This window comes from Octopus sinensis, linkage group LG18 (genome assembly GCF_006345805.1).
Source record: "Octopus sinensis linkage group LG18, ASM634580v1, whole genome shotgun sequence".
Lineage (NCBI taxonomy): Eukaryota > Metazoa > Mollusca > Cephalopoda > Octopoda > Octopodidae > Octopus > Octopus sinensis.
The window spans coordinates 8,483,950-8,502,851 of record NC_043014.1 but is presented as its reverse complement, the minus strand read 5'-3'; the positions used below and the strand labels follow the sequence as shown (position 1 = coordinate 8,502,851).

At 39.5% G+C, this 18,902-nt stretch overlaps 1 protein-coding gene across 3 annotated transcripts in view; it reads right to left on the bottom strand.

The window, feature by feature from the left end:
- LOC115221374 (vesicle-fusing ATPase) overlaps window positions 1–18,902 on the bottom strand; it is a 105,776-nt gene that overhangs the window by 42,886 nt on the left and 43,988 nt on the right. For all 3 annotated transcript variants that reach the window (XR_005002765.1, XM_029791549.2, XM_029791548.2), the window contains exons 3-10: window positions 17,136–17,235; window positions 13,978–14,093; window positions 12,294–12,442; window positions 8,812–8,858; window positions 6,229–6,317; window positions 4,322–4,455; window positions 1,709–1,775; window positions 728–860 (exon numbers count right to left, since the gene is read on the bottom strand). Coding sequence is in view for 2 of the 3 variants with exons in the window: in XM_029791549.2 (XP_029647409.2) it covers window positions 728–860; window positions 1,709–1,775; window positions 4,322–4,455; window positions 6,229–6,317; window positions 8,812–8,858; window positions 12,294–12,442; window positions 13,978–14,093; window positions 17,136–17,235 (835 nt within the window). In the remaining variant the exon portion in view is untranslated. The remainder of the gene's footprint in view (window positions 1–727; window positions 861–1,708; window positions 1,776–4,321; window positions 4,456–6,228; window positions 6,318–8,811; window positions 8,859–12,293; window positions 12,443–13,977; window positions 14,094–17,135; window positions 17,236–18,902) is intronic.

Sequence of the window (18,902 nt, the reverse complement as noted above, 5' to 3'; positions counted from 1 at the left end):
AGGAAACCTTATAAAAACTCATAAACACTGTCCTTACCTCCTGACTAAGAGATAAAAAGAAAACAGAGTTATGTGCTTGCTTCACCAGCACAAAACAATAGTTGAAGATTTTAACTTATGTCCATGTGATCAAAGTCTGGCACCTTAACAAGAGAGCCACTGTGTCTTGTTATGAATATCTGCATGTGTGGAGGCACAATGGCCCAGTGGTTAGGGCAGCGGTCTCGCGGTCATAGGATCGCAGTTTCGATTCCCAGACCGGGCGTTGTGAGTGTTTATTGAGCGAAAACACCTAAAAGCTCCACGAGGCTCCGGCAGGGGATGGTGGTGATCCCTGCTGTACGCTTTCACCACAACTTTCTCTCACTCTTACTTCCTGTTTCTGTTGTACCTGTATTTCAAAGGGCCGGCCTTGTCACTCTCTGTGTCACACTGAATATCCCCGAGAACTACGTTAAGGGTGCACGTGTCTGTGGAGTGCTCAGCCACTTACACGTTAATTTCACGAGCAGGCTGTTCCATTGATTCGGATCAACCGGAACCCTCATCGTCGTAACCGACGGAGTGCTTCCACATATCTGCATGTGTGTAAGATAGAGAGAAAAGGAGAAAGAGAGAGTGCATGTGTGTGCATATATGAGAGAGAGAGAGAGAGAGATGTGCATGTGTGTACGTGTAATGTGTGTGTGTAACAAACCAAGACAGCAATAATTCTAACATCACTTACGGCTTTCTCTTCTTCTTCAGCATCGGCAAACAATTTTCTGATGTTTGCTTCAGACTCTCCGACATACTTGTCCAGGATCTGTGGACCATTTACAATCTTTGGTTCTGTTGCATTCAACATTTGGCCTATTTTCCTAAAGAAATAGTGCAGGAAATAAACATTTTTAAAACTTTTTATCTTAAAGAAAAAATATATCCAGTTTCATTATTTACCATATTACACTCATTCATTAATGTCTCAAATAGATTTTGCTAATTAATCCTTAATTAATATCGTCGTGAAGCTACTGACTATTCCAAATTATAAGGGAACGTAATTTCCCAATATTTAAAAGCTAAAACATGTAATATTAATAAAAAAAAATTAAAAAATAATAATAATAAGTAGGTGTAAACACATGAACAAAATAAAAATAAAATAAACAAAAGCAAAAACAAATTACAGGCACTCCTTCCACACACACACACTAACTAAACATAGACACACATAGAGGTATACGCATGCACAAATGAAGACACATACAATAGGAATACAAAATACAAAATGGCTGACCGTTAGTAAGGAGAGACACACAAATAAGAAAGAAGAAAGCAAAGGACCACTGATGAGGTCACAGAAGTGTGACGAAAGGACTCTGGCCGAAATAAGATTAAGATTAATGTAAAAAATAAATAACACTGACGCAAAGTAACACCAAATATATAGTGCGTGTGTTTTTATTGGCTAAACTGGCAAAATGACCATTCCTAAATACAAGAATATAAGATTCTGTTTTTTTAAATTCTTTCACAACTATATTTCTAATAAAATATGTTTGTCATATGTGTCAAATAATTTTGAAGATAATCCAGAATTTTAATGAATTAAATTTAAAAAATTAACTTTTTTTATTAAGCTGATGTTTAAAATATAACTAGGTTTAATAAAAGGAACACAACAGCTATAGCATGGTTTGATGTGATAATGTAAACATTAACTTACCTGGCAATAAGAGTTTTGCCAGTACCAGGAGGACCAAAGAGCAGAATTCCTTTCACATGACGCACACCTTGAGAACAGACAAAAACCAAAGTAAATTATCTACTAAAAATTCAGAACTGGTTTCTATTTTACATTTTTGCTATTTTACACCTATTTTTCCCTGCTGGAATCGGTTCCAAACTTTTTTTCATTTTGGATATTGTGGCTGCATGTATTTTGTATTTTCCAGTTGGCTACCCATCATACAACCAATAACTCACACATGAAATAGATGAGATGGTATCTGTTATCAATCAACTAGAAGCCAAATTTTGATTGTAATGAGATTTGAATTTCCATCTCAGTAGCTCAGTGGTTCAGTACTGGATTATTTAAAAATTTAATCCATGGATGAGTAACAGTACCCATAGTTTTTGAAGGTTATTCCAGATTAGTGAGAGTGATGTTTAGTTGGTATTTCTACATTTTTATATATATGAGGCAGCTAGCTGGCAGAAACATTAGCGCACCAGGCGAAATGCTTAGCGGTATTTCATCTGCCGTTACGTTGTGAGTTCAAATTCCGCCGATGTCAACTTTGCTTTTGGAGGCGCAATGGCGCAGTGGTTAGGGCAGCGGACTCGCGATAATAGGATCGCGGTTTCGATTCCCAGACCGGGCGTTGTGAGTGTTTATGAACGAAAATACCTAAAGCTCCACGAGGCTCCGGCAGGGGGTGGTGGTGATCCCTGCTGTACTCTTTCACCACAACTTTCTCTCACTCTTACTTCCTTTTTCTGTTGTACCTGTATTTCAAAGGGCCGGCCTTGTCACTCTCTGTGTCACGCTGAATATCCCCGAGAACTACGTTAAGGGTACACGTGTCTGTGGAGTGCTCAGCCACTTACACGTTAATTTCATGAGCAGGTTGTTCCGTTGATTCAGATCAACCGGAACCCTCGTCGTCGTAACCGACGGAGTGCTTCCACCACATTTTTATGTCTATAGTGAAAAATATCGACAAGGAAGTTGCAATGTTTCATAGTTTGGGGGTTAAAGGTTTTTGAAGGTGGGACATAACAGATGACATAAAAAGGAGAAATGTGAAAGAATAAGGTGGGGTCGAAGAAACAGGATGTATTTCATTTGCATACTAGTGGTTTTAATGTGTGAGTGAGTGAACATAATCATCACTAGGTGACACTAGTGAGTCAAATCTCACACACCTACATAATCACAATAAAGTCTTGCACTTCACATCCTAAATCTCTAGTGATGAATCTGGATATGAGAGCTTGAAACTTTTCTCAATAACTGACAGAGATTTCCAAAGAATTACGATGATAGTTCATGTATTTTCTCCAAAGCAGTACCCCAAAAAATTATACTCTACATTGTTCCACAGCTTGTGAGAAGACTGGTAAAGAACCTTAAATTTGTTTTAGAGTTAGATGTGTTTTTCCCAAAAAAGATTCATAGAAGTTGTATGTTTTTCAAGTCTTGAAGGAAGTGTTTTTATTTTTTTTGTTGTTTGTTCCTTCTTGAGCCAGGTTTCCCAGTTTCTTGGCGTATAGGTTCCCCACCTGGACGGGACGCCGGTCTGTCGCAGGTGAGCTGCAAGAGGAAAGAGTGAGAGAAAGTTGTGGAGAAAGAGTCAGCAGAAGTTCGCCATTACCTTCTGCCGGAGCCGCGTGGAGCTTAGGTGTTTCGCTCATAAACACACACATCGCCCGGTCTGAGATTTGAACCCGCAATCCCTTGACTGCGAGTCCGCTGCTCTAACCACTAGGCCATATGCCTCCACTGAAGGAAGTGTTCATGTTTTTGAGTCACACAAAAGAACTGGCACAACAAGAGGATGAAAAGTATTGATTTTAAAAGATAGGCTTAAACCAGATGTCCAAATACTGGCTAAGTTCTTGCAAAGAATGAAGGTGTATCAATGAATCAGATGGCTCTTTGTGGATGTGATTTAGAATGTATGTTGCATCAGCAGCTGGGAATGTACAAATTAAGAAGGGTATTTTCAAGCAATGCTTGGAGATGGTTATATTTTTATACATGTTCATTTAGAAGAACTGGTCACAAACATTGCAAATGAAGTGCTCTGTTATTTTATCTAGACTTCCTATATTTTGTAATTCTACCATTTATCTCATCTATTGATGTTCTGGTTTGATTTAAAGCTTTTTGCAAGCTGGCAAATCACTAAAACATTGTATTGTGTTTGTTATGCAAGATTCTTCATATGAAATCATGTGTTGAAACAAATGTACTTTGGAAAGGTCATTTTGTTAATACATACACACATACAGGTTGTAATTTACTTCTTGTGATCAATCAAGTGATCAATCAAACAACTGGACAGTTAATTACGTAATTAGCTAACTGATAATAATAAAAGAAGTGAATTACAATTAGAGCATTATATCATGTTTCATGGGGAGGAGAAGGAGGACGAGGTGTAGTGGTGGAGGTGGTGGTGATAGTAGTAGTTGTAGTAGTAGTAGCAGCAGCAGCAGCAGAAAGAACAAAAAAGATGATGATGGTGGTGATGATGATAATGATGATGATGATAATGATGATGAGGAGGAGAAAGTGGGGGTAGTTACAAAAGTAAAGTAACAAACTTACCTAACTGTTTGACAATATCTGGTGGGAAAACACGAGAAGCAAATGCTCTCCGGAAGATGGTGGAGAATTCATTGTCCAGACCACCAATGCCCATCTTAGTAAAGTCCCAGTCAGGAGAAATCACAGATGTGTACCTGTTTTTAAAAATTAGGAAAAAGACAATGATGACAACAACACTAATAATAATAATAATAATGATAATAATAATAATAATAATAATAATAATGATAATAATAATAATAATAATAATAATAATAATAATAATATTAATAATAATTATGGTGGGTGGGGTTAGTTGATTATATCAACCTCAAAAAGACGAAAGGCAAAGTTGACCTCAGTGGAATTTAAACTCAGAATGTAAAGACAAGAGTCAACAGTCCAAGACTGGGAACTACTGAATTAGATTATGGAATACTGGATGCAGTGTACCTTTGAAAATACAGGATGGTTATGGCTGGAATATCTTTGACCATAGTCCTGTTGGATCAGTGCTTACCAGGGGACTAACATCAACAACAGCAATATACTCTTTACTCTTTTACTTGTTTCAGTCATTTGACTGTGGCCATGCTGGAGCACCACCTTTAGTCAAGCAACTCAACCCCGGGACTTATTCTTTTTGTAAGCCCAGTACTTATTCTATCGGTCTCTTTTTGCCGAACCGCTAGGTAACGGGGACGTAAACACACCAGCATCGGTTGTCAAGCAATGCTAGGGGACAAACACACTCACACAAACACACATACATATATATATATACATATATACGACAGGCTTCTTTCAGTTTCTGTCTACCAAATCCACTCACAAGGCATTGGTCGGCCCGGGGCTATAGCAGAAGACACTTGCCCAAGATGCCACGCAATGGGACTGAACCCGAAACCATGTGGTTGGTTAGCAAGCTACTTACCATACAGCCACTCCTGCGCCTATGTGAAAAAAAATTGAAAGTGGTGATACTCATAACAGCTATGAAACAGATGTTTCTGTTGAGATGTTCTGTGTTTCTTTCAATTAATTTTAAATACCCTTTCAGAGAGATAAAAAAATCAATGAGTGGGTACAAAATGTAACAAAGGGAAGAAATTTTATTCAATAATTTGAAACAACAATCTAATAACAAGAAACGAATCAAAACAGTTGACATCTCTCACTTGGTCCTGAGCCTGGAAAATCTGAAACTCAGCTGAAGCCTAATAGCATTATATTCTTTTACTTGTTTCAGTCATGTGACTGTGGCCATGCTGGAGCACCACCTTTGGTCGAGCAAATCAACCCCAGGACTTATTCTTTGTAAGCCTGGTTCTTGTTCTATTGGTCTCTTTTGCCGAACCGCTAAGTTACAGGGACGTAAACATACTAGCATCGGTTGTCAAGCGATGTTGGGGGCACAAACACAGACACACAAACATATACACACACATAAATATATGACGGGCTTCTTTCAGTTTCCATCAATCAAATCCAATCACAAGGCTTTGGTTGGCCCGAGGCTATAGTAGAAGACATTTGCCCAAGGTGCCACACAGTAGGACTGAACCTGGAACCATGTGGTTTGTAAGCAAGCTACTTACCACACAGCCACTCCTGCACCTGTAAATATTTATTAAAAAAAAATCAAGTTTTATTTAACCCTTTTGTTACTAAATTTCTGATGAAATATTCTGTGCTTCTTTCAATTAATTTTAAATATAACAAAGAATTTAGTAAAATATCTTAGTTATCATTCAGCTAGTGTTAGGAACATAAATTGTGACTAAGGTTTGGAGGAAGATTTTAATTCAGAACTTCTGAAAACAAGACATTTGTACTACAGAGCCAGAAGTGGTTTCAGGATGGTTGGTATCAAAAGGGTTAATTCTCAGAAAAATACAATCAGACAACACCATTTATTAAACACTTACCCTTTGTTCTTGCCAACAAGAACAATCGCGGAATGTTCAGAAGCTAGGAACTTGATATTAGTTGTACTCAGTAATCTACCAGTAATACCCTTTCAGAGAGAAAAAAACAACAATGAGTGGGTAATAAATGTAACAAAAGAAAGAAATTTTATTCAGTAATTTGAAAGAATCTAATAACAAGAAACAAGTCAAAACAGTTGACATCTCTCACTTGCGATGTCATAACATTCAGGAAGGCAAAAAAAAAAAAAAAAGAGTCCTACTATAATTGTATAGAATTCTTCAGCAAGTACAGAGCTAATGGTCTACTTCAGCAGGTATCTATCTATCTATCTATCCACTCAGTCGAAGTCGACTCTCGGTTACCTGTTGGATCAGTGTCCTCCAGTCGGTTCTATCCTGGGCCGCTTCTTTCAGATTGGCTATGTCCATTCCGGTATCACTCTTGATGGTATCAAGCCAGTGGGTTCTTAGTCGGCCTCTTCTTCTCTTGCCACTGACCATTCCGAGCATGATGTCCTTCTCCAGGGATTTTCTCCGCATAACATGCTAGCATGGAGAACGGACGCTAAATGATGATGACGATGATGAACATGACCGAAATATGCCAATCTATGCTTGGTGATCCTAGCTTCTAGCGACATTTTCGGCCTGATCTGCTTAAGAACTTCTCCATTGGTGAGCCTCGCTGTCCATGGAATCCGTAAAAGTCTTCTCCAACACCAAAGCTCGAATGCATTGATTCTCTTCTGGTCAGCTTTCTTTAGTGTCCAGGTCTCGCATCCATATGTTGCTATAGAAACAAGTATAATGAGGTCTAAACTTCATGCTTTACAAAAGCTGTGTAAGTTAAACCTGACAGCAGCCATGAAATACTTTTGCCTAGTGTAGTTAATCCTTTAGTGTTCAGATTATTCTATCAAACATAATGCTTATTGATTCCCATTAATTTGAATTAATCATGCATTACCTAATATCTTCAAGATCTTGATGGTGCAATTACTTATTGTAGAATAGCATTGTAGGGTAGGTGTGAGAGCCTGGATCTGGTCAGTTTGAACATAAAACAGATTAAATACTTTGGCCGGATATGGCCGGTTTAAATACTAAAGGGTTAAGCTCTGTATTTGAGATTTTGTAGAGCAGAAAACCAATTTTTATCAATTGATGCTTTCTTAGCTCCCAATCATCAAGAGACACTGGGATTGGGGAAACCTCAGATCCCTCTGTAAAGATGTATTATGTTTTGGAGACATTTATCAACAAATGGTAACTTGTAGTAACAGCCATAATTCCATCACAACTGAAAGTTTATAATGATTTTGATATGTGTGTGCAGGGAGTGCTCCTATGATACAGAGGGCTGCTAGTTTCTGCCATACACACAAACAAACACACAGACATACTCACGTATGCATCAGCAATTGTCAAGCTCTCAATCTTATACAAATAGCAACATTCCAAAGTGAAATGTTTTTTTCCCAGTCCTTCTGCTTTAAAACTACATGTCACTTTGAAAACCCTTTGTAAATGCTAAAGTTGAACATCAGCCGTGTGGCCCTCACCAGTCAGGACTGCAAAGGCTATAAATACTGCACCTATTTATAAAACTTAAAAAACATGCAAACTTGTGCACCTACGAGGTGGTATCAAAAAGTTCCATGACTAGTTCTGTAGTACCCCAACAGATCACAGCACACAGTCACATGCACAGTGAGGGCTAGCAATGACCTTCATGAGGCAGTGTGCCAAGTGATATCACTGTTTTTACTTCACAAGTTGTGAAATTTGTGTGTTTGTGATCATGTGTATGCTGTAGTCGGCAATTTTGTCATGGACAGGAACAAAGAGCCAACAGGAAATTTTGCGTTAAACTTGGGAGATCTGCTCTAGAGATATTGAGCATGCTTTGGTAAGCTTACAGTGATGAGGCAATGGGTTGTACACAATGTTTTGAGTGGCACGAGAGTTTCAAAAGCAGAAGAACATCCCTGGAAGACAATGAGCAATCTGGAAGGTCTACCACAAGCAGCACCCACAGAAATGAGGTACTGTGCATTGAGAATTTGTCCCCCAGGGTCAGACTGTCAATCGAGAGTTCTACTGCAAAGTTTTGAAGTGTCTGAGGGAGGATGTTTGGTGAAAGCAACCAGATCTGGGGTGCGAAGAATTGGATTCTTCATAATGACAATGCATCCTGTCACCAAGCTCTCCTCACTCGTGAGTTTCTTGTCAAAAACAACATGGTATCGCTTCCATACCCACCCTATTTGTCAGATTTAGCCCCTGTGGACATCCATTTCTTCCTCAATATGAAAATGCAGCTCAGAGGTTGCCATTTTAACACCATTGTTGAAATCTAGAGCGAATCACACAAGGTTCTCAACTTGCTTACAGAAAATGACTTCCAGGCCAGATTCTAAAAGTAGCAGGAACGTTGGGACCGGTGACTATTTAGAAAAAAAAGATGTTAAAACTTAGGTAAATAAACTATTTTTTATTAAACATAGCTAATCTGGGAACCTTTTGATATCACCTTGTATACTAAACACAAACACATAGATAGAATTGTGATCTACATACCCCTCGTACACCGGCTGTGCCACCCACTTGGTTTGCAATATCAAACACTGGAATTTAAAAAATATTTAAATAACAAAAATATCACAAATATCAGAAATATTCCCACTGAAGGGAACAGAATACATGTAAATGTGACAATGATTTCTAACATAGGCACATGACCACATTTAGGGAAAGAGGGGTAGCCAATTATATCAACATCTATAATACCTTGATCACCTTGACCAACCAGTCCGTCAGGCGTCCATTTGACACTGCTGATCACAGCACGCTGTCCACTGCTCTCTGGATCACGCCTTTCTCATCCACGTGATCCCAATCGTCCTCCTGAAATTGTAACTCCACCATCGTGGAGGTCTTCCGGGTGGTCTTTTCCGCTCATACGGGTACCACTTGACAACTGCGTGCGTCCACCGATTATCGGTGAGCCGGGCGACGTGTCCAGCCCATCTATACTTGCTGCGTGTATACTCTGCGATGACATCTCTCACACCGGACTTCTTTCTGATGATCTTGCTACTTATGTGCTCTCTCAACGAGATACCAAGCATTGACCTTTCCATGGCTCTTTGAGCCGTTACCAGTCTTTGCTCTTCTCTCTTTGTGGTAGCCCATGTTTCACTACCATATAACATTGCAGGCAGAACTGCACTTTTAATGAGGTTGGCGCGGGTGGTCTATATATTACAAGTTTTTATTTTATCATCTCTAGAAAGAGAAAAGTTGAAGAACTTGAATTTAGGAAGTAGAGTAATGTAACTTAATACTGTAAGGTATTTTGTCAGTCACTCTACCAATTCTGCTACCAATTGCTTCCAATGTAATTGTTGTCATCATTGTTTTTTTTTATTATCTGCTTTTTCCATACTTGCATGGGTTAAACAAAGCTTATTGAGGAGGCATTCAAAGGTTAGATACACTTTCTATTTCCAGCCTCAGTTTTTCAAAGTAAGGTATCTGTATTCATTGATGTTCACATGAAACTTATGTGAAGGCACATGGCCTAGTGGTTAGAGCAGCGGACTTGTGGTCGAGGGATCGTGGGTTCGAATCTCAGACCGGACGATGTGTGTGTTTATGAGCGAAACACCTAAGCTCCACGCGGCTCTGGCAGAAGGTAATTGCTGACTCTTTCGCCCCAACTTTCTCTCAGTCTTTCCTCCTGCATCTTGCAGCTCACCTGCGAAGGACCGGCGTCCCGTCCAGGTGGGGAACCTATACGCCAAGAAACCGGGAAACTGGCCCTTATGAGCCAGACATGGCTCGAGAAGGAACAAACAACAACAACAACATGAAACTTATGATACCGTGGAATTATAAGATATAATATTTACAGAAGACTTAAACAAACTGAAATAGTTTAAATGAAGTCAATGTGAAGACACATGGAAATAAATACATAAACACACAGGCATACACACATACATGTATATGCACAAAGGACTTTTATACAGACTTACAATGGTAGAGGCTAACCAAGGCCATTGTAGTAGACACTTGGCCAAAGTGCCACTCAGTGGGGTAACACTCAAAATCAAGTGATTGCAACATAAACTTTTTACTACACAATCAAGGATTGGACAGTAAATATATATTTCAATAGACAAGTGAATTGTGTTAATGCAAAGAGGTGAGAGAGTGAAAATGTGAGTACCTAGCATTTTTTATCACATCGTCCGTGCTAGCAGGGTGCAAAGAGCACCATACGAGTGTGATCATTGACAGAGCGGCTAACCGGCTTCTGTGCCAGTGGCACTTAAAAGGCACCATTCGAGCTTGATCATTACCAGCGTTGCCTTACTGGCACTCGAGCCCTGTGCTAGTAAGGTATTAAGAGCATCCATCCGAGCGTGATCATTGCCAGACTGGCTATCTGGCCTCCGTGCCGGTGGCATGTAAAAGACACCATTTGAGCGTGATCATTACCAGCATCACCTTACTGGCACCTGTGCCGGTGGCATGTGTAAAAGATTCGAGCGAGGTCGTTGCCAGTACCACCTGACTGGCCCCATGCCGGTGGCACGTAAAAGCACCTACTACACTCTCAAAGTGGTTGGCGTTAGGAAGGGCATCCAACTGTAGAAATTCTGCCAGATCAAGATTGAAGCCTGGTGTAGCCATCTGGTTTGCCAGCCCTCAGTCATTTGACTGCGGCCATGCTGGAGCACTGCCTTTAGTCGAGCAAATCGACCCCGGGACTTATTCTTTGTAAGCCCAGTACTTATTCTATCGGTCTCTTTTGCCAAAGCGCTAAGTGACGGGGACGTAAACACACCAGCATTGGTTGTCAAGCAATGCTAGGGGGACAAACACAGACACACACACACATACATATATATATGTATACATATATACGACAGGCTTCTTTCAGTTTCCGTCTACCAAATCCACTCACAAGGCATTGGTCGGCCCGGGGCTATAGCAGAAGACACTTGCCCAAGATGCCACGCAGTGGGACTGAACCCGGAACCATGTGGTTGGTTAGCAAGCTACTTACCACACAGCCACTCCTGCGCCGGAGTACTTATTTTTATAAAGATGAAAGCCAAAGCAGCCCCTTAGGATTTGAACTCAGAATTGTCTCAGTGTTGATAAAATAAATACCAGTAAAATACCGAAATTGATTTAATCCTCTCTCTCAACTTTTTTAGGCTTTGTGCTAATGTTAGAAAATCTTTTATTATTGTTGTTATTATTATAAAAGCAACAAGTTGACAGAATCTTTAACACATTGGAAAAAATGCTTGGCGACATTTTTACCAGCTCTTTATGTAGAGTGACTTTATCTTTCATCCTTTTGGGGCTCATAAAATAAATATCATGAAGTTAATTACATCACTGGTGTTGATGTGATTGGCTTCCCCCTCCCCTCAAAACTGCTAACTTTGTGTCAAAATGAGAAAGAATTGTTATTGTTATTATTATCATGATTATTATTATTATGATGTTGATGATGATGATTTGAATATTTATTTGTGCCAGCCTCGTCTGGCATTGTGCCGGTGCCACGTAAAAAGCACCCACTACACTCATGGAGTGGTTGGCGTTAGGAAGGGCATCCAGCTGTAGAAACACTGCTAGATCAGACTGGAGCCTGGTGCAGCCTCCTGGCTTCCCAGACCCCAGTTGAACCATTCAACCCATGCTAGCATGGAAAACAGACGTTAAACGATGATGATGATGATGATATCATCATATCATCAAATTCAGAATTCATTTTTCTGTATGAAAAGGGGTTGGCTGTTTCTACAAATTCATATCTTCGTATGAATATCTACTGAAAGAAAAAGCAGCTGGATATGAAGAGGCGTTTATTTTACAAAAGATTCCAATAAAGTCTATTACTTCACTACCTAAATGTGCAATAGAATGCAAGACATCAAAAAAATCTGGCAATAGCATAAAAAGAAAGGTTTTATAAAAACACTGCAGGAAAAAACGGAAAGAAAAGAAAACAGAAAGAGAAAAGAAATTGTATTTACCTTTAATCTCTTTTACAGAAGCTGAAAAGACCGTTTTCTTCATTTCAAACTCAAACGCAAATGGCATTCCAACTGAGAATAAAATCCCAGTAAACTTTTGAATAAACTCATTCGTAATACATTCAGAATCCATGGGATCATTTGATATTCTGTCAAATAAGGAGAAAGCATGATTCTATGAGATATCTGTGTGATTTTTAAAGGAAAAGACACACAAGTCATGTTTATTGCTAACTTGTTTCAGTCAAAGGACTGTGCCATGCTGGGGCACTGCCTTAAAGGGTTTAGTCGAACAAATTGACCCCCAACACTTATTTTTCTTACGACTAGTATTCATTCCACCAGTTTCTTTTGCCAAACCACTAAGTTATGAGGATGTAAATAAACCAACACTGGTTGTCATGTGGTGATGGGGATTGAACACAAATACACACACATACACACATATGTTGGGCTTCTTTCAGTTTCCATTTACCAAATCCACTCATAAGGCTTTGGTAGAATACATTTGCTCAAGGTGCTACACAGTGGGACTGAACCTGAAACCATGTGGCTGGGAAGGAAATTTCTTACCAAACAGCCAATGTCTGTGTGTTTATAATTAATATTCTGAAATATATTTTTGAATAAAACAAATTTTTTTCATTTTCATATTTGATTTACAATTTGTTATGAAGGAAAATCACACGACAAAATGATTTTTGAAAAATATAATCTCTCAATCTATTTCTTTGTCACACTCTAACCTTTCATCATCTGGCACGGGATGACCTCCTCCAATGTCCCCTCCTCCCAAAGGATATTTGTCTTGGACATTATTTGGTGACCTTGCAAGTGCTGATGCCGTGTAAAAAGCATCCAGTCCACACTGTGAAGTGGGTGGTGTTTAGAAGGACATTCAGCTGTAAAGCCATGCCAAAACTGACCTCACCTCTGTTTGTGTTACGTAAAAAGCACCCAGTCCACTCTGCAGGGTGGTTGATGTTAGGAAGGGCATCCAGCTGCAAAAACCATACCAAAACCGACACTAAAGCTTGCTGCAGTCTTCTGCCCAGCCAATTCCAATCAAACTGTCCAACCCATGGAAAGTGGATGTTATATGATGATGATGATAATGATATATATATATATATATATACATGCCGGTGGCACGTAAATTGCACCAATCTGACCATGGCCGTTGCCAGCCTCACCTGGCACCTGTGCGGGTGGCACGTAAAAAGCACCCACTACACTCACGGAGTGGTTGGCGTTAGGAAGGGCATCCAGCTGTAAAAACACTGCCAGATCAGACTGGGCCTGGCACAGCCTTCAGGCTTCCCAGACCCCAGTTGAACCGTCCAACCCATGCTAGCATGGAAAACGGACGTTAAACGATGATGATGATGAGTTTACACTGTGCAATGAAATCACAGCCTACATTTATAACTGGGAGTGAAGATAAACAGTTTGTTGTCTACACAGCACAACTGTGAATGATATATATCACAGTGTGAAGTGAATGTACATGAGTGCCCAAATAACACTGTGACAGCTTCTCAGAGGAATGGAATGGTCTTGGAACAATTAGGCCCTGATGTTACATACAGCTCAGAGATCCCCATAGAGGCCATCTACAGTTCTTTCAATCCCAACAACTATAAATACAAAGAAGAACAAATGGTGCACATGATAAAATACCTACTTCTTCTTGCTGAAGAAATCAATGTCAACAATGATAGACTCAATAGAATCCAAGGAACCTTCTGGAATGGGAGTCACATCCACCTTTTGGTTAAGTGGAAGGCTTGCCCAGTTCCTCTGAAATAGAGAACAGAACAACATAGAATATTTCACAAGAAGATTCTCATAAATATTTATATTTCAATAATCCTTCTAAATCCAGTTTGTTGTACAGTATCCCCCGTTCAACTTACACTGTGTATGTCTATGATCAAAGGCATTCACATTATGATCATCCAATCCTTTTTTCGGATATTGCACATATAATACTACATTATCTAACACTAGCACTATGACCCGGCAACGCCAGGTCATAGTGCTAGTGCATGCATATACAGCTGCGTGCGTGCACACATATACACGAGTACTGTCCAAATCTCCGACCAATCACATACAGCTAGCTGGCGTTCAATTGGCATATCAAGTTTCGGGCATTTTGATTGGGTTTGGGATAGAAAATTCACAAAAAAGTCACTTCTATTGATTTTTTTATGAATTTGCGGGGTGACTGGGGAAATGTAAAGATGTGCACGACCACCCTTAGGCGGTTTTGAAGGACTATAGAAAGTGCGAGCCCTCTAACTGAAAAATTGTGGATTTGTATAAAGGACACACACACACACATTTTGCCGTTTATATATATATATAGAGATGTTCCCCTTATTATCATGAAGACAAAGAGTAGTTTAACAGAAATTCAACTGTTATTTCTAGTAAGTAAAGTGCACACTTAGGGCTTACCTTGTTGACTCATCTAGTATATTATGTAGCAGGAAGGTGGCTAAGTTATCCCCAAGCTGAATTTGTGAAAGTGTTTGTGAAAATGATTTTCACAAAAAATTCCAATATAATTGTAATCTACATTATTCGAAATGTATTTGTAGAAAATTTCATTAACAAATATCCATTTTCCAGTAAGTTATGAAGAAACAGTCAATGGGGGAAGCACACTTCTGTAGTTAGGCCCAAAATGAGCAAATGAATGAATGCTATTAGATGAATAAAGGATACAAAAGAAAATTAGATGTAATATCATCATCATCATCTTTTAATGTCCATTGACCATACTGGTATGGGCTGGACAGTTTGACCAGGGCTGATAAGATGAGGGGCTGCACCAGACTCCAGTCTGATTTGGCATGGTTTCTATGGATGTATGCCCTTCCTAATGTCAACCACTCTGTGAATGTAATGGGTACTTTTACGTGTCACTGGCACAGGTGCCAGTTGAATGACACCAGGATCCGCCACAACTATGATTTCATTTGGCTTGATGGGTCTTCTACTCAAACGTGGCATATTGCCAAAGGTCTCTTCATTTGTTATTGCCTCCACGAGGCCCAACACTTGAAAGGTGCTTTTCACGTGCCACCAGCACAGGTGCCAGTTATACGACACTTGCATCAGCCACGTTGCCTTTGTGAGGTCCAATGCTCAAAAGGTGCCACCAGCATGGGTGCCAGCTGCCTCCATGAGGCCCAACAACCAAATTAGGAATCAAATGTGTAAATATCATTGAGCAACTAGCAGAAAAACCACCTGTAGGGCAGTCTTTCTGCTAGTTACTATAATGGATGAAGTATTAAGCAACTACTTTTTTTATAAGCTTAAAAGTTCAATCTGCTGGAGGCATCTTGTTGTATACTCTTTTACTTGTTTCAGTCATTTGACTGCGGCCATGCTGGAGCACCGCCTTTAATCGAGCAACTCGACCCCGGGACTTATTTTTTTGTAAGCCCAGTACTTATTCTATCGGTCTCTTTTGCCGAACCGCTAAGTAACGGGGACATAAACACACCAGCATCGGTTGTCAAGCAATGCTAGGGGACAAACACAGACACACACAAACACACACACGCATTTATGTATATACATATATACGATGGGCTTCTTTCAGTTTCCGTCTACCAAATCCACTCACAAGGCTTTGGTCGGTGCGAGGCTATAGCAGAAGACACTTGCCCTAGGTGCCACGCAGTGGGACTGAACCCGGAACCATGTGGTTGGTAGACAAGCTACTTACCACACAGCCACTCCTGCGCCTATATATATATTTCAAATGTTCACTTATTACTATTATTGCTATTGTTTAGCCCAGGGTTCAGTCTGACTATTCTGGTCTAGCTGAGAAATATCATTTAATCCTTTAGCATTCAAACCGGCCATATCCGGCCAGAATATTTAACCTGTTTTATATTGAAACTGACCAGAGCTTGCTTCTTACCTCAGCCCTACCATGTCATTCTAAAACTAAAAAAAACCCACATCACTGCAATCTCTAAACTACAAGATAATACATGATTAATTCAAAACAATATGAATAAACAAACATCACATTTGAGAGAATAATCTGAACACTAAAGGGTTAAAGACAGATGTGGAGGCGCAATGGCCCAGTGGTTAGGGCAGCGGACTCGCGGTCGTAGGATCGCGGTTTCGATTCCCAGACCGGGTGTTGTGAGTGTTTATTGAGCAAAAACACCTAAAGCTCCACGAGGCTCCGGCAGGGATGGTGGTGATCCCTGCTGTACTCTTTCACCACAACTTTCTCTCACTCTTACTTCCTGTTTCTGTTGTACCTGTATTTCAAAGGGCCGGCCTTGTCATTCTCTGTGTCACGCTGAATATCCCCGAGAACTACGTTAAGGGTACACGTGTCTGTGGAGTGCTCAGCCACTTACACGTTAATTTCACGAGCAGGCTGTTCCGTTGATCGGATCAACCGGAACCCTCGTCGTCGTAACCGATGGAGTGCTTCCAAAGACAGATGGAAAAAATATTGAATGAAACATGTCAGTAAATACACACAATGTGAAAGAAACAGTTTGAAAAATAACAATCAAGTCAACACTGTCTCAATTCCTGGCTGTAATCACTTTACTCAGATCATTGAACTGGGAAATGATATGTCACTGCTATTTCTTTCTTTGCTGAAGGCAAAGAGATGTATACCTGTGAAAAGGGTAAGGTGTGCAATAAATTGTAACTATTTGATGACTAATTTATATATGAAAAATATCAATGCCAAAATTGATTATTTCTTTGAGAATTATCGATGTAACATGCAGAAAAACAAAGAAACACAAATCATATATTAGTTGTAAAGTGTGTTATACTTACATGTAATGCATTAAATGTCACACGACTTCTTCCCACTTGGTCACTGTGAATGACTGAGATTTTATAGTCAATACCTCTAGGATTTTTGATGATGACATATCTGCAGGGATATATAGAAAAAAGTATGAGAGAGAGAGAGAGAGAGAGAGAGAGAGAGAGAGTGTGTGAGGACATAGATAGAAAAGAAAGTCATTAAGAACCAAATAATTTAAAATATAATAATAATGAAATTATTGTATACAGTGCTCAGGTGCACCACAACTTGTCAGAAAGTGCGTATAAAGTATATGCAGTAATGTACAAATGTCTGGAAAGTGAACAATGTATGAGTCAGATACATGCTCGTGTGTGTATGGAGGGGAGAAAATCAGGTGTAGTGTTGGCGAATCTCAGAAAGCATGGAAGTTTTCAAGGATGCAGTGCTCCGACAACTAACAACTGATGCCGGCAGTTTGTTCCATGCTTCAGCAACTCTCAGCGTGAAAAAATGTTTCCGGAAGTCATGGGAGCTGTGCTGTTTTCTGACTTTGTAAATATGTCCACGGGTGTTAGACAGGTGGAGTTTGAAAAGGTGCTCAGAGTTATTGTTCGTAAGATGGTTGATAATTTTATGGGTATCTGCCAAGTCAGCTGCCAGACGTCGGAGTTTCAATGTGTCCATGCCCAGAGAAGTAAGGCGTTCAGAATATGGCAAATGCCTGATGGAGGGTATTCTTTTGGTTGCACGTCGCTGAACGGCTTCCAGATGATTGATATCCTGGGCAAGATAGGGGTTCCAGACCGGTGATGCAAATTCCAGGTGAGGTCTTACCATAGCTATATAAAGCCGCAGATAGATAGTCGGAGAGCGACTCACAAAGGAAGGAAGAAACAGTAATACAAATAAAGAGAAATGGTGAAAGGTAAAAAAAAAGTTCAAAAGAAGAGAGAGAAAAGAAAGAGTGGAGAAGAAGAGAGAAGAATGAGGAAAAAAGAAGAGAAGAGAGAGAGACAGAGAGCGAGTAAGAGATATAGAACGAAAGGGAATGCATAATGGAAACCAAGTACGACTCAAATGATGCTACTTTGATCGAAATCACAGATCTTTCACAAATATGTGTCATTCACCTCATACAATATTCCCCACCTCCAAGTTTTCAAATAAGTGTTCCTAAGTTTGAATCTTGTCTGAGACTTATATACAAATCTCCTGATGAGCATCAGAGATTAAACCAACTGAAATAGAATGTAAATGTAGATATTGGAAAAACCATTCATCTCTAAAGATAAGGTTTAATAGTTTGTTAGAATTATACCCTTCTTAAGAATAATTTATCTCAGGTAACTTAGTCTGAATCATTATTTCACTTCATAATGGAGTGGATTTTGTTTGGATTCAGTATGTAGACTAACACTCAATATTGTGTATGGCTACTTAAACTATGTGTCACTGCTAAAAAATTGAATATTATCATTCACTTGTAAAAGAAACTCATTTTGAACTCCTTCATATGATGGAACTGAAAACTCAAGAAGCAGAAACCTGCAATGTTGATACCGGATTAGCTGTCAAGGTATATATATATATATATGTGTACAGTAATCACTTGCCATATCGCAGTTTATTATTTAAGCTTATGTCAATTCCTCCATGGTGTTGTTTTGCATTAATAATAAAATCTTTATATATAAACTAGCAATATCGCCCGGCGTTGCTCGGGTTTGTAAGGGAAATAACTATACAAGCATTTTTAGAGAGTTATAGCCAAAAAATAGCAAAATAATGGA